Raw genomic sequence first — 17,498 nt, forward strand, 5'->3', positions numbered from 1 at the left:
ACATTGGGGAGGGTATGTGCTATGTGAGTGCTGTGAATTGTATAAAACTGATGAATCACAGACCTGTACCCCTGAAATAAATAATACATTATATGTTAATTTTAAAAAAAGAAAGAAATTATTCTGCTAAGAATACCAAAACCACATAATTCCTTTAGACACACTTAGGACTTGAACTTTTGATTACCCCTAAATAAGGTGCTTCATGTTGTGGTTTGTTTATTATTTTCTTCCTTCATTAATTCATCATTCTCATCAATTCACTCATTCTCAAACATTAATTCACTCATTCAGTCATCTCCTCTATGCCAGGTGTTTTGATTATGCAAACATTATTTTTTTTTTTTTTTTAAACCAGGCTTAGTTTTTGCTTCAAGCCCCAGTGGAATACAAACTCAGTCTTATTCAGTGAAAGGCCCTAATTTTTTCAGAGTTGTGTCTAAGTTCTGTGGGCTCATGTAAAGCCAAGTCTGTTGATCTCATACTGGAGACCCCCAGTTATTTACCTGGGATAATGCTGAGATGCCCTCATTTCCAGATGATTTTCCAATGCTGTATCTGTCAGATATGACCAGAAAAAGAAGTCATTTTAAATGTTCAAATTTGTGGAATTGGATGGAGAAACTTTGTTACACAGATTATGGGGAGAGTGGAGAAACCAAGAAGAGGACCACAGAGCCCCCCAAACACTAACAACAGCAGGGAGTGGCTACTTCCCTGATGATGGGAGAAAAAAAGAGAAGTTTTGGTGGACTCAAGAGATGAGGTTCAGTTGGCAGAAGGTGGACCTACGGTGGACCCTTCTGGCAAAGCTGGAGTGAAGACCTAGTCACCCCATCAGAGTCATCTCTCCAGGCAGAGGAAAGAGCAGCCCTGCCATCCTGCCATCTCACCAGGGCCTTTATAGGCTGAAGAGAGCCAACAGCTTCTAAACATGGGAGCTGGGAAAACGTGGCCTTCGTCTAGTGCATCTGACTCCCAGACACAGATAGTTTTTTACCACATACTCCTCTGTGAGAGAAATCTTTCAGTTATAATCTTCAGGAGAGCACATTTTTATTATTTATCCTTTAATAAACATTGTGTTCTTTGTAGACATTACTCTGAAGAAATTCCTGTAAGTCCATAACAGTTTAAACCCATTCAACCTAGTTCGTGTATGGTTTGTGCCTCCAATTCCTGCAGCATAGAACACTGACAGGACATAGAAACAGAACTGGGGTTACTTTAATTCTGTCATTTTATGGTGACAAGGAGTCTTTATTTGTGTTAAATTTAAAATACTAAAACAGAATAGCTGGAGAGTGATGATTTGAGAATCATGCCTTGCTGAATGTGAATTGAAGGAAAAATTCCCTCATTTACTCTTGAAACAAATTCATACAGTCATATGTCAGAGCTTACTGTAGCAGAGCTAATATCTATCTTTCTATTTTTCTCTCTATCCATCATCTATGTATTATGTATATCTATTATTATATATTTATTTGCTGTCCATCTATCATCTATCATCTATTTATTATCATCATCATCTCCTCCTTCTCACCATTTTTATCTACTTTTAATAACTGCAGTGATTGTTCAGGACTTAAACCAACTTTTCTTTTTTTTTTTTGAGCAGGAGTATTTAACCTACTGATGACATCTGACATTGTTTAGGAAGGCCAGCATGTGAAGATAAAAACTCATTAGGTTTTGTTACTGTTTTTATATTCTCTCCATTAAGAGTTCCTTTTAATGCCTGCCCTTACTGAGGATGGCCTCTACTGCTCTCTGGGCATACCACTGCACAAGAACCCACCCACAGGAATCCACCTCCTAAGGATACAGATTAGAGCAGAGGAAGGGCAGGAAATGAGTCTGAGGATGAACAGGTTATGGACAGACCCACTTGTCCATCCAGTTGTATTACTACTCTGTTCTTAGTCCCAACCACAAAGACTTTTTAAAGTTCTATGCCAGTCTTGGGTGAATACGAGATATTCTTCTCTTCCCACAGCATGTGGAACACTTGTCCAGACTATTTCCTGTTCTGTCAGACCAAACACATCATGGAAAATGTTTCTTATCCCCCAGCATGGTGAGAGCATGAAGAAAACTGTCAACATCCTTGACACAACCTGGGTCAGGTTGCAGGTCATTTCCACCCTTAAATTCTCCAACCCACCTGATAGTTTTTAATTTTCCTGTATCCAGTTGCCCAGAAAGTAGGCTAAGGAGAGTCCAAAGGGTTATCCCCAGTGGCACATTAATATCCAGATCCCCCTAACTCCTTTTGATTTTACTTCCATTCAAAGAAATTATTTTGTAATCTCTTTTAAAGATTTATTTATTTATTTCAGAGAAAGAAAGCATGCACACAAACAAGGGGAGGGGCAGAGAGAAAGGGAGAGAGAGGATCTCAATCAGAGTCCCCACTGAGCACAGAGTCTGATGTTGGTGACCTGTTTGATCCTAGGACCTGAGATCATGAGCTGAAGTCAGACACTTAACCAACTGAGTCACCCAGGCACCCCTATTTTATGATCTTAAGAATGAGGAAAATCTGATACTGACTGAAACATTTTTTTCTTTCCCCACAATCCCTTCAGAATTTAGGGTTTTCAGACTAAAATAACAAAACAAAAACAAAACACAAAAGCTGTCCTTAAGTTTCTGAGTTTTGTTGTTTTCTCTCTTCCCTGTGGGAACAAAGCTCTTTATTATCTAAAGATCTCAAACTAGTATACTCATTTGTATTGTTTTCTGATCATTCTTCAAATATTTATTGAGTATCTACTTAGTGCTATTGTTGACTGTTCTATTTCTCAAGAGTAACTCAAGTATAGTTAACTTTGGCCAAATTATATCACTTAGTAAGTTTCAGTTCTCTTGGGTGTCTGCATAGCTAAGCATCTCCATTTGGCTTCTGTCAAGATCCCAGGGTCCTGGGATTGAGTCAGGATCTCTGCTCAGGGGGAGTCTGCTTCTCTCTCTGCCCCTCTCCCCCAACTTGTGCTCTCTCTCCTTCCTTCTCTCTCTCTCTCAAAAATAGATAAATAAAGTCCTAGAAAAAAGTTTCAGTTCTCTTAGCTACAACAATTTTGTTTATAACGATGTCTACAATTTCTACATTACATAATGGTAAAGTAGAAGAGCAAGTGAACTAAACATATCAACTTTTTTTGAAAATGAAAAGTATTATTAATGTGCATTTAAGTAAAATTGTAACTTACAAAGGGTTACTCTTTTAAAACATTTTCAACCATGTCTGGATAGATAATATTGTATTTTCCCTCTTTCTCTGCTCTCCATTCCAGAAGGTAGCCAGCAAAGCATTTCACTGGCTCAGTGGAATGTATAGCAAAGCTGAAGTCAAAATAGCCTAGAAGAGTTTTAGTCTTTATGTGTTTTTGCTTCTGAAAGCCTAAGCCTCTATGAAACAATAAATTTTTTGACAATGGAAGTAAAGGAGGTTTGTGGAGGTGATATTTAAAAAAAAATAAGAGAAGGAAAATTTTCTTTCATGACTGTTTGTAGATAGCTGGTCAGCAAGTCAACAGGTCAAGTTTTTGCCATGAATCTAGGAAATGGCATAGATCATCTTGATACTGGTTGCATTGGTAGTTTTTAAAATTCCCCTAGCAGGGCGCCTGGGTGGCTCAGTGGTTAAGCCGCTGCCTTCGGCTCAGGTCATGATCTCAGGGTCCTGGGATCGAGTTCCGCATCGGGCTCTCTGCTCAGCAGGGAGCCTGCTTCCCTCTCTCTCTCTGCCTGCCTCTCAGTCTACTTGTGATCTCTCTCTGTCAAATAAATAAATAAAATCTTAAAAAAAATAAAAATAAAATAAAATTCCCCTAGCAACTCTAATATGCAGTCAAGTTGAAATCCACTGATCTAAGCAGCCTACGACTGGAGACTATCAAAAAAGACTGTCAAAAAAGCATGATAAAGAATTGACAGAGCTAAGAAGACTAATGGCATCATGTGAGCAGGTATAATAGACATTTTCTCAGTGACCTGTATGGACTGATTTGCATAAATCATCATGGACTGATCCCATTAGCCCATGACCCCAAGGACTGCTTAGCCCTACACAAGACCCTAAGAAATGTGTAATATATGGGAAAATATGCAAGAGGTTGAATTTATGTTAAATTTTAGAAAACAAAGATGAATTTCTTGCACATCTGAGTTTGTGGTATGAGACTTACATTCATAATCTGTCTTGAAATTCCTTGAAAATTATTGAAATTTCTTGGTGGTATAATAAGGAAAATATTGCAGCAGAGTGAGGAAAATAGAAATCATTCTTCCAGAAGTACACCTTGATTAATGAAAGAGCAAACAAAAGAATTCTTCATTCCTGAAATTTAACCTAAATTCAGTGGCTAATGTTATCTTGTGATTTTACCCCCATTACACCTTTTTACTCTTTGATCCTCTCGCTAGCAGGATAACATGCCTCATTTACTCTCTGGAGCCTATCATGTGAGGTTAGTTACTTCTAGTTTGCCAAAAGATAAGATAAATGATTCCATGACAACCTTTAAGCCTATATCTTGCATGTCTTGATTTTGTACTTATTTGTCTGTATATATGATAAATGACTCCTTTTCAATGCATCCAAAATTTAGGACTTTCTGAATGAACTCTGAAAAAGAAAACAACCTTAGGGGAAAAAAGTCTGTCTAAATTATTGTTTTTTTATTGATATTATTTGAAGATGTTTACATTTGTGTGGCTTTATCATTACCTATTACTAATTTTTTAAGCATAGATTTATATTACCAAAGATTTGACTTACTGAAGTCTTGCTGGTGGTTAACAGAATGAAGTGAAGGTTTGACCTTCACATCTGGACTTAAGTTATCTCTCATTTAATGTTTCAGGGTTATTAGATGATCTTTGAGAATAGAAATTCATTCTGAAAATGACCCCACAGTGAAATATATCAACATAATTGAAAACATGTAAGTATTTTATTATTTTATTATAATAAGGTTGGATATCAATAAATATTTGGTGAACAAATTTAATCTTTTCATTGCAAATAGGTACTGTAAATTACATGCAGTTTTATTATAAAAGAAACACAATATTTGAAGAGTTAGAATTACAAATATAAACATTGATTGGTTCATAAGATATTGGAAATATTCAGCACACTCATAGGAGTGCTTTTGCTCCACAAACCCTCATATTCTCAGCCTCCTCCCCCCCACACACACTTATAATAACCCTGATACTGGCACTTTAAGTATGGCATGTTAAATGAATGGGAAGTAAAGAATTGAGGAAATAGTACACATAATTCAAGCAAAACAAGATGTCTTAGCCATACTTATTTATTTATTTCAGAATAAAATGGAGATACTTATTTTAGTCTGACTAATCACCTGAATCATTATCTTAATTCTTCATTTTGCTTTACATGTGTAGACCTCAACAATGACTAAAGAATAAAACAAAGAACAGAAACCATTCCCTTCAACACCCAAACCTCAATTCCCTAATTAGAACCATATTTCCTCTTGATGAGAGTTGAGTGTTTATAGCATTATATTGATGTGCCTTATCAAAATAGATAGATAGCTTCTGTTTGTTGTAGGTGTAAATTATAACTTATGAAACATATTACTTTTCATTTATCAATTATTTCCCTTTGAATATATAATTCCAGGGAAATTTAACTATATAAATTAGGTGCTTTAAATAATCATCATCATAAATTACCTAGGATAAATCAGTGCCCTTTTTTCCCCTGAAACTGTTTCCATGCCAGTTCATTTGAGTTTCCAAAAGGAACACCAAATGTTTTTATTAGATGGGCATTTCTATATTTTGATAAGTTTAATTAAAAATCCTTATTTGAGATCTATTATTTTTCAGAGTAATTGTTTAAAAAAGAAAATTGTTACTGTATTAGTATAAGAAATAATTTTGGAGGAAAAATAGGCTATGTTTTCGAATATGTTTTATTGTTATGTGTTATCAATTGCAATAAAATTTGAATTTCATAACAGGTGATATATGATTGTCAAAAAACAGTAGTTACCATTATACTAAGGATGTGGATATACTTGATTTCTGACTACTCAAATTGGAATGGGGATTATGTGTGTACAAATGCATTTAATACACATGAGATCAGAATGCCCAAAGCAAGTCATTTCTATTCCTAACACAAGTGACAGAGTACAATCTATATATCCTTTATACTTTCATCTCAATTTAAATGCAGCCATAAAGCAAGTTCTCATGCCTGACGTACTTACAGTGTCTGGCAGGACTCTATAAAACACTTTGATTGTAATCCAGAGTTTGAACCAAAAGCAGGTATTAGATATAACTGGTGGAAGTCTTACTAAACATTGTCACGTTCCTTCGCTTCTCTGTGTGTGGCACACAATACCCAGGGGCTGGATATCTGAGCCTTTGCTGCTTTCTGTTGCAACAGCAGAACCCACAGAGCAGACCCCCTGCAATGAAAAGGACGGCGGCGCTCGCCCAGCCGAGGAAAAGGGCTGCTCCCAGCTCTCGTTTCTGACCCACGTGGATGGCCGGGTTGTAGAAATCCCTGATGATGATGTTGGCTGTCCAGCACACTGGAATCAGAACGAAGATGCCGGTCAGGATGAAGAGGATCCCCGAAGTCCCCAGAAGGTATGCTTTGGCCTTCTCGTTAGAGCCGGTGCACTGGATCTGCTTCATGCCACAGATGCCAAGGAGCAGAGCGACGAAGGAGAGAGCAACTGCCACACACATGAGGGCGCGCGCTGCTTCTAGGACAGGTGGGAGCGCCAACAAAGAACTATAGAATTTGCACTGCAACCGGACCTTGGCTTGTCGAATGCAGTTCATCCAAAGCCCTTCCCAGAGCCTTTCAAAAACAATAATGTTGCTGCCAATAAAAGCCGATACCCTCCACTGAGGCAGAAGGGTTGTGGCAAGAGTCCCAACCACGCCAAGGAACCCAAGAACCAGACCAGCAATCTGCAGGGGATAAAAGGCCATCGCCTCTCCTTTGAAGACTGAGCCAATCTGGAAGGGTAGAAGCTGCTCGAAATCCTGAACTTGGATGAGGCCTCTGAGTCTACATCAATCTCTGAAGAGGTTCTCCACGGTTACTGCCCATAACGCTTTAGTTGAAATCAGCAACAGTGAGTGAACTTGGCCTGACTAGAAGTACCTGTTGTAAATGCATGCTGCCTTTCTACACAGACATTCATCTCTGTATGGATTATTTACTAGTCATATATAATTGTTTCCCAGCCAATAAGAAGGTAGTCAGAGGTGTGTCAAGAAATACTGCATTCAACTTTGGTATTCCTCTTATTATTATTGTCTTAGCAGTGTTGTAATTAAGTGTCAGAGCTCCCATTGTAGATTGCTAATTACAGAGCTGAAAACTTCCTGTTGGAAAAGCACTCTGGAAAAAAAAAAAAAAAAGGGCATAAATATATATATTAAGTCACCACTGGAGACAGCACCAAAACCTTGCTAGTTCTTTGGAGAGTAATTGAGAAACACTGTGTACTTTGGATGATCTATTGCTTTCTTCTAATCTAAGCCACTTTTGTGCTTGCTTTGGCAGCACATATACTAATCTAAGCCACTTTTCTTTCGTGAGGTTAGTCAATTCTAGTTTTAATAAAGACTTCTGGATATGAAGCAATGTTTAGGTATTAGTTTTAAGATGTCTGCTATAACCACTCATGCTTTATAAAATGAAGAGTCCTAAAAAATTCAGATTTCAGTTTATTCTTTTTTTAAGATTTTATTTATTTATTTGAGAGAAAGAGTATATGAGCATGAGCAGGAGGGAAGGAACAGAGGAAGAGAGAGAAGCAGGCTCCCCCCTGAGCAGGAAGCCTGATGTGGGGTTCAATCCTAGGACCCTGAGATCATGACCCAAGCTGAAGGCAGATGCTTAACTGAGCCATCCAGATACCCCAAGATTTTAGTTTATTCTTTTTTTTTTTTTTTTGATTTTAGTTTATTCTTAAGATCCATATAAGCACAACAAAAAGAAGCAGTCCTTATAATTGAATTTACTGGTAATTATTATATTTGTTAAGTAACACTTTGTCTCCAGGCGGAAAAAATGTCGTATATAAACTTCCATTAACTGTTTGTTCAATGGCAACTTGAAATATATCACATTTATCAAAGCTGAAAATGCATACTTCACTTTATAGAACAATTAAAAGTGGCTCTTTGGACTACCTATGCAATCACTTAATTTCTGATAATAGAAAAACTTTTAGAAATAGAAGGTATTTTCAAAGTTATCAGGCTTAAGTCTCTCATTTGCCAAATGCAGAATGTGAGGTCTTCAGAGTGCTTGGCTAGGCTAGCTATGTGGTAATGATCTAGAAATAAATCCAGTCTCTATCTTACCATGCTTATGCCCCTGACTAATCGACTCAAAAGGGAGAGGGAGATATGATTTTCAAGCCTTTTCATATGAATGGGATTGAGCCTGAAATTAATTCTACCTTTCAGTAGTTTTATAAATAATTTGCAAAGCAAGCAACTGAGGCAGTTTCAAAGTTCAAGAATCAAGCTGTCATCCTTGACTGCCACTTCTCCGTCACTGCCCAGAGACCACAGGTGCTTAATGTGGGAAGTGTGGACATTTTCCCATTTTCTTTCATATTCTATCGCAAGGAATCCATTTCAGGGATGAAAACTATTCAAAAAGGAGCACACCACATATATTCCAGCTGGGAGACATTGCAGTTTGCAACAGGTCTGCCATCTTAGTTATCCACAGTCCAAGAGCCAATGGAAGGTCCAATACAATCCATATTTAAAGAGCCCATTAATTGAATAGGAAATATGGAAACCTTGAGATTTTAAGATGGGTGATCTATCTACCTATTTTCTATCAATCACCTATCTTTGGGGCGCCTGGGTGGCTCAGTGGGTTAAGCCGCTGCCTTCGGCTCAGGTCATGATCTCAGGGTCCTGGGATCGAGTCCCACATCGGGCTCTCTGCTCGGCAGGGAGCCTGCTTCCTTCTCTCTCTCTCTGCCTGCCTCTCAGTGTACTTGTAATTTCTCTCTGTCAAATAAATAAATAAAATCTTTAAAAAAAAAAATCACCTATCTTTGTTGTTGCTACTGTTTTAATACCATTCTAGACCAAGTGAGAACTCCTTCTCTGAGTAATGTGAATCATTGAGGAAACAGATGGCTTCTGTGTAGTTCATAGTTTCTTAACACCAGCTCAGAAGGCAGGGTTTTCTCTGCCTTTGTTCTAGCTTTCTGAAACACATGATTATCCATTCTCAACCTGAAGGAATTTGCCAACATTACTCTGACTTGTCCTTCCATCACCTCGTCTGTGTTCTATTTCCTCTTCCTCATTCTATCTCACTTTAAATCCCATCTTCAAACCTGGAAGGTTCCAACTTATTGTTCTTTCCCAATTTTTAAATTTTTTCATGAGATAGAATATCTGGTCTGTATTAAAGAACAAATGTTTACTTGGAAAATGGAGGTACATCCTGATTATAAGAATAATCTGAGGAACATAAATAATGTAGGAGCTTTTGTTTTTGGTCCCTCACAGTCAAAGCCAATTCTCAACACTGGCTTTCCTTTCTTGCTTTAAATTTAAAAAGATATATTGTTTACCTTTCCAATTTTCCATGACTCTTAACCCCTTCTACTTCCCCAGGGGCTCCTATTCCATTGACAATTCCCTCCCTTACTTGTAATCCACTTATATTTCCACTGCTCCAACATGGAAGTCTGCCTTCCATCACCATGTTAAAACCTTCTTAGAAATTTGACAGACTTTCTTACCTCCTTCAAATAACACTTTTATACACTTGTCTCATTTGCTTTTCTGTAGAGGCTGAAAGAAACCACCATCTTCTAACTGAAGCAATAAAAAGCAAATGCTTTGGAGAAGGACTTGTTTCAGCCTTGGTTTGATGCTTTAGCCATCAGCTGGTTATGTAACACAGCTTCACTCCTCCTTATACCACTACTCTTCCTTCCCTTCCTTCCCTCGGGTGTTGATCCCAAGAGCACTCATAGTAAGAAAAGTGCACCCTAACCTCCACCTCAGAGATTGCTTCACAGGAAACCCTACCATTGATTGACACCATATTCTAATTTATTTAAAGTATTTCCTACTGGAGATGCCTGAAATGTTCAGTCAGTTAAGCATCCGACTTTTGGTTTTGACTCAGGTCATGATCTCATGGTGGTGAGATCGAGTGCCAGGTCGGGCTCCCCACTCAGATTGGAGTCTTGCTTCAGATTCTCTCTCCATCTGCCTCTGCCTCTGCTCTTTCTCCTTGCCCTCTCTCTCTAAAATAAACAATAAATGAATAAATAAATAAATAAATAAATAATAAAATCTTCGATAAATACTTCTTGTTATAACATTGCTATTCCAACTTCAACCACTCTCATCTGAATCAACTCAGGGATATTTTATTACTCTCTTTGCCTCTGGTGTTACTCCTATATCATCGGTACTGCACTGGGGACCACACAGAGCTTTCTGAATCAAATTCTGAACATGCCACCACTTTGCTTAAATTCTTTTAATAGTTCTCCACTTCCTCCAAGATAAAATCCAAATACCTTAGCATGGTGCAAAAGACCAATTCTTGGGCTGGCTCCCGCTCAACTGTAAAACTTATCTTCTGACCATGACTCCCTCCCATGCCTTCATGACCTTATGTTTTAGTGATGGTAAATAATAAACAAGTGATTAAAAATATATGTAATTATAAATTGAGATATAGCTACAAGTTAAAATAATACAGAGTATAGAAAAAATAAGGTATATATATTGATAATATAAAGAGGTGAGGCCTTAATTTTAATTAAGAGGTAAAAGAAAGTTTTTCTGACAAAATAATACTTAACCTATAATCTGAAGCTTGAGTATTAGGTCTTCAGGTAACGAGTGAGATAAGGAGCCTCCTGAGCATGGGAGACAGTGGGTGAATGCACTGAGGGTAGAGAACTTGGGACTAACACAGACAGAAGGCCTTGAGCATGAGGGTTGTGGGAGCTGCGGTGAGGGCAGATGAAGCTGCAAGTGCAGACAAAGTCCAGATGTGTGGGTCCTTGTGAACCATTTAATAATCTCTTGAGATCAATGCAAAGCCCATTGAAGATTTTAAGCACAGAACTGAAATGAGCAAGTCAGTGTTGAAAACAAAAATGAGGGGTGCCTGGGTTTCTCAGTTGGTTAAGCCTCCTACTCTTAATTTTGGCTCAGGTCATGATCCCAGGGTTGTGAGATCAAGCCCTTCATCAGGCTGAGTGTGGGGCCTGCTTAGAATTCTCTCTCTCTCTCTCTCTCTCAAAAACAAAAACCAAACCAAACCACAAACAAAATCAAACAAAAAACTAGAAAATTACCCCTAAACAATAAGATACCACCATTTGGAGGGGGTGAGGATTGGAAAGGCATGAAATAAAACATGAAGAAACCAGTTAGAAGGTTATTGCTGTCATCTAGATGGGAGAAGAAGGAGGTGGGCAGAATACAGGTGATGCGGAGGAGCGGATGGATTTGCCCTGTGCATGGGAGTCATAACTGGAGAGGGTCGATGATGGACTGGAAATGGGAACCAAGTCAGGGATGACTGTCTTCATTGGCAGGAGCAGGATTGTACTGAGGTGAGAGACCCTTGAATGATGAATGACCTTTTAGAAATGGATCAAGAGTTACATTTCAGATGTGGAGCTCTGGGTTGCCTGTTAGTCATCCCAGCAAAGAATGTAGAGAATTAGAGGTTCTACAGCTCGCAGGAACAGTCTGGACCTATGCACATATGTAAGGCTCTATAACCTCATTCTGTCCACAAATTATGATCACAATCAGGGAGAGGAATCTGACAATACAGACTGCTGACTTAACTCTATTGTCATGTCCCCCTGGGACTTGTTCTGAGGTCTTAAGAAATCTAATTTAGATTGAGGACTTTAGACTTCCCCCTGTAAAAATGTGTCCAAGTTTTACCTGCAGCATCAGCTTCCTGGGAATTGGAGTGGAAGTATTACATCAGCATGGAAAATTAGGACACTCAAAGCATCCTCATCTTGCCTTACTTTTCTCCCTTTTCAGGAAGTACACACGTGAAAATTTTCAGACATTCTCCCAACTTATTATGTGTCTATTTTGAAAAATGATGTCTTGTTCCCCTCAGTGGCCAGTGCAAGTTTTAACAAGTACAAATGAGTTGAAAAAGTTTTAGTTAGATGTCTATTAGATGGATTTGAAGCTATCTGGAAGTAAATGCATGAATACACACATGTAGAGAGAGATTCCTATGCTATTAATGACTCAGATATAATGCTATTCTCTCTACCCGAAAGCACCTTCCCAATTCCCCTGACCTGTTCACACTGCCCATCTAATATTCATTCTCCTTCAGGTTTGGATCCAAATTTAGTCACAAGAGAAACTAGTTCTGAATTAGATCATATCAGACTCCAGTTCCATCCCCAGCATTGCCATTGGTTTAGTCTTTCATAGTACCATGTATTTTTCTCCAGAGCACTTTTTTCACTAATTCTAAATAAATATGCATTTCAACTTATGTTAATTAAAGTCTGTTCCCATCTAGATTGTAGATTCTATGAGAACAGAAACTGGGTGCACTTTGTTTACCATTAGATCCCCAGTACATAGCAGAGAGACTGATTCAGAATAGGGCAGTAGTAGTCTGCTAAATAAGAAATATTGTTTGAATGAATAATGAATGAATTAATTAATACAATGTTTCATTTAGGTAGGCTATCCTCTAACTTAAGGATCAATATTTAATTATATCCTTTTAAATTATAAATTCACAGTATGAATACTTCTCTCCAGAGTTAAAGAGTAGATTTATGTAATGAAATATACTACATAACAATTTAAACACCTCATTTAAAAAAAAATAATTTCCTATTCCAGGAATGAATTTGGGGATAATCTAAAAAACAACTGAATTAGGTTTAATACCACCATGTAGTCAATCAAATTTATCCTATTATTTTCCATTACAACCTCAAGTTTCAACTGTCTTCAGGCTTACATGTCAGTATTTAAAATAGGTTGTATGAAATCATACATTAGTTTCATTGGATGAAACAAATCAGAGAAATCTGAGTTCACTCCAGGTAATGAAAACATGTATTCAATGTATGTGTTTTTGATTCTGCAGGAAGTTGAGAATATGCTCTAGAGATGTTTGAATGTATCTTCCTCTCTCTCTTCTCCTTCTCGCCTTCATTTTTTCCACCTCATATGGCTGCAGAAATCATTGAAGATGACTTAACCAAGTAGGCAACAAAAAAAGGAGCCTTGTGGTTAATGAAAAGGAAATGAGGATTTGAAAGACAAGGTAAAATAATAATAGAAAATAGAAGATAAAAGTTCATGAGGTGGATTTCCTGGGTGACTCATCTGGCTAAGAATCTGCCTTCTATTTAGGTCATGATGCCAGGGTGCTGGGATCTAGCCCAGCATCAAGGGGCTCCCTGCTCAGCAGCAAGTCTGCTTTTCCCTCTCCCTCTGCTTTTCACCTGCTATCCTCTTGTGCATGCTCTCTCTCTGTCAAATAAATAAATAAAATCTTTAAGAAAAAAAAATGCATGAAGTTTCTCCACAGAATAGTTCCACATTTGCTAAGCTTTGGCCATGAACTTGCCTCTAAGTTTTGTTTTTGTTTTTGTTTTTTTTTAAGTTTTTAAAAGATTTTATTTATTTACTTGGGAGAGAGAGAGAGGGCAGGAGGGGCAGAGGGAAAGAATCTCAAGCAGACTCCACACTGAGCACAGAGCCTGACGCCAGGCTCAATTTCAGGACCCTGAGATCAGGACTTGAGTGGAAATCGAGTCAGCTGTTCAACTGAGTGAGCCACCCAGGTGCCCCTTGCCTCTAAGCTTTTTAGCAGCAATGCAGTGTCTGAGCAATAAAAACAAAGACATGTCTTTAGGAGTTGCATAACTCCGCTTGCTTCTAACACCAGAAAGAACTTCTTTCACTGTGGAATACAATGAACAACATCCTTACAGTAAATAGAGGAGACAAATTTGCCCAGGTGTTCTTATTTTATAGCCTAAATGATGTGGTCCAGGTGTTCAGATCTTAGATCAGTGATTCTCAGCCTGACTACACATTAGAATCACCTGCAGGAGCCTTGAAACAATACCAATGCTTGGGGCCCCACCCCAGACCCATTAAACCAGGAGCCTGGGGGTGGGGCTTTGGCTTCAGAATTGTTATTTATGTTAGGTTTTGTTATAGCAGAGTTGATATTGTAAATGTACCGCCTGTGATACCAACAGGCAGACGGTATGAGAAACACTGATTTAGAGTTCTATTTCAGTGGTTCTCAGTCTTGGTTTTTAATTAGAGTCATACAAGAGAAGTTATTAAACATATCAGGTCTCACACCAAACTAATTAAATCAGAATAGCTCAAGATGGGACCCAGACATCAGTATGTTTTAAGTGTCTTAGGTGATTTTAGTATGCGGCTGGGACCGAGAGGCACTGATCTATATGAATGGACGGATTGTATATCCTTAAGGTAATTTTACATTCATATTATTTCTCTCCATAGAGCTTTTGAGCCTCCAGAGTGAATCTGAGGTTATTCTCCTTGACAAGAATCTTGAGTGTAAATATTTTATATTTCTAGTTAAACTCCATCTTATGTGAGTAGGTGTTGAAAAGCTTTGAAATAAAAATGATGAATTCGTTGCTCTTATCTTTCTGCAATTAGGCAATGTTATTTTTTAAAAAGCAAGTAAGGTCATGGTATTTATCCATTATCATTAAAAATACCTCCACTGGGCTATTTGTATAGTGCTTCTCAATGATGAATTATGTTCAAATACCTTTGAAGAACAAGTTTTTTAAAAAAACCATTTATATAATAATATTACTTCAGTTATGTTCAGACATAAAACATGGTATAAACTTTTATGTTTATGGCTCTTACAAAAACCATAAACCAAAATAATCAATAAATTAAATACAAATAAAACTGCACAACTGATAAAATTTAAATTATCAATGTTACTTTGATTTGGTACATAATATTGAATTTTTGAAACTAAATTTTGGTTTTTAGATTTACTAGCAAAAAGATACACTTTTATAATTTGTCCTCTACTGGTCATTTTTAATTTGTTGGATTTCCAGGGTGATGCACCATTATCTGAAGCATCCATTTATCACTGTCATTTTTTTTCATTTTAACAATGAAATTGCTCTTAAGCTGATCCAATATTGTGATAAGCCAAAACGTTTGAGAACTTGCTCATAAGTAAAATACTGGCAAATTAAAAGGTACTAATCTTTATTACATATTTACTTCTATACTTAATGAGTTGTACAAAAATCATATCTGTTCATTACATGTGACCCATATATGAGAAAAGTTTAACAAGGTCTTTCTTTCACTTGATATTGCCCGAGTGTCTCTCTATATTTTAAGGATTCAATATCTCACTAACGAGATTTGTGACTTTGAACTCTCTGTAGGTACAATGTGCCATGACTACATCTGACCTGTATTTTAAAAATTATGTCAATGTGAAACATCATTTTCATGAAAGCAAACCAATGTCTCAATTTACTATATGAACAACCTATACTTTCAATGCAATTCCAATCAAAATTCCACTGGCATTTTTCAAAGAGCTGGAGCAAACAATCCTAAAATTTGTATGGAATCAGAAGAGACCCTGAATTGCTAAGGAAATGTTGAAAAAGAAAAACAAAACTGGCAGCATCATGTTGCCTGATATCAAGCTTTACTACAAAGCTGCAATCACCAAGACAGCATGGTACTGGCATAAAAACAAACACATAGACCAGTGGAACAGAGTAGAGAGCCCAGATATGGATGCTCAACTCTATGGTCAAAAAATCTTCAACAATGGGGGTGCCTGGGTGGCTCAGTGGTTTAAGCCTCTGCCTTCAGCTCAGGTCATGATCTCAGGGTCCTGGGATGGAGCCCCACATCGGGCTCTCTGCTCAGCGGGGAGCCTGCTTGCCTCTCTTTCTCTGCCTGCCTCTCTGCCTACTTGTGATCTCTCTCTGTCTGTCAAATAAATAAAAAAAAATCTTCAACAAAGCGGGAAAGAATATACAGTGGAAAAAAGACAGTCTCTTCAATAAATGGTGCTGGTAAAATTGGACAGCTATGTGTAGGAGAATGAAACTCAAACATTCTCTTATACCATACACAAAGATAAACTCAAAATGGATAAAATACCTCAATGTGAGGCAAGAATCCATCAGAATCATAGAGGAGAACATAGGCAGTAACCTCTTCGATATCAGCCATAGCAACTTCTTTCAAGATATATCTCCAAAGGCAAAGGAAACAAAAGAGAAAATGAACTTTTGGGACTTCATCAAGATCAAAAGCTTCTTCACAGCAAAGGAAATAGTCAACAAAGAAAAAGGAAACCCATGGAATGGGAGAAGATATTCGCAAATGACAGTACAAAGTGCTGATATCCAGGATCTATAAAGAACTCCTCAAACTCAACACACACAAAACAGATAATCACATCAAAAAATGAGCAGAGGACATGAACAGACACATCTCTAATGAAGACATAGAAATGGCTAACAGACACATGAAAAAAATGTTCATCATCACTAGCCATCAGGGAGATTCAAATCAAAACCACATTGGGATACCATCTTACACCAGTTAGAATGGCCAAAATTAACAAGACAGTAAACAATGTGTGTTGGAGAGGATGTGGAGAAAGGGAACCCTCTTACACTGTTGGTGGGAATGCAAGCCACTTTGGAAAACAGTGTGGAGATTCCTTAAGAAATTAAAAATAGAGCTTCCCTATGACCCTGCAATTGCACTAATGGGTATTTACCCCAAAGATACAGATTAGTGAAAAGAAGGACCATCTATACCCTGATGTTCATAGTAGCAATGGCCACTGTCGCCAAACTGTGGAAAGAACCAAGATGCCCTTCAATGGACTAATGGATAAGGAAGATGTGGTCCATATACACTATGGAGTATTGTGCCTCCATCCGAAAGGATGAATACTCATCTTTTGTATCAACATGGATGGGACTGGGAGAGATTATGCTGAGTGAAATATGTCAAGCAGGGATAGTCAATCGTCATATGGTTTCACTTATTTGTGGAGTATAAGAAATAACATGGAGGACATAGGAAGATGGAGAGGAGAAGGGAGTTGAGGGAAATTAGAGGAGAATATGAACCAAGAGAGACTATGGACTCTGAAAAACAATCTGAGGGTTTTGAAGGGGCAGTGGGTAAGAAGTTGGGTGAGCCTGGTGGTGGGTATTATGGAGGGCATGTATTGCATGGAGCACTGGGTGTGGTGCATAAACAATAAATTCTGGTACACTGAAAAGAAATTTAAAAAATTAAAAATTAAAAAAAGAAACTAAAGACTAATTTTGAATTTATTTAATTGAAAACTATCACTGCAAAACATAATTATACCTGTATAAGTAGTAAAAAAAATCAACTGGTAA

The 17,498-nt window shown here is 37.6% G+C and overlaps 1 protein-coding gene across 1 annotated transcript; it reads right to left on the reverse strand.

The window, feature by feature from the left end:
* Positions 1 to 6,321: 6,321 nt before the first annotated feature.
* On the reverse strand, positions 6,322 to 6,996 carry CLDN17 (claudin 17). Its single transcript, XM_059388191.1, has one exon. It carries the CDS (start codon positions 6,994 to 6,996, stop codon positions 6,322 to 6,324), a length of 675 nt encoding a protein of 224 aa, XP_059244174.1.
* Between the last annotated feature and the right edge of the window lie 10,502 nt (positions 6,997 to 17,498).

The sequence above is a fragment of the Mustela nigripes genome, chromosome 2 (assembly GCF_022355385.1).
Source record: "Mustela nigripes isolate SB6536 chromosome 2, MUSNIG.SB6536, whole genome shotgun sequence".
Classification (NCBI taxonomy): Eukaryota; Metazoa; Chordata; class Mammalia; order Carnivora; family Mustelidae; genus Mustela; species Mustela nigripes.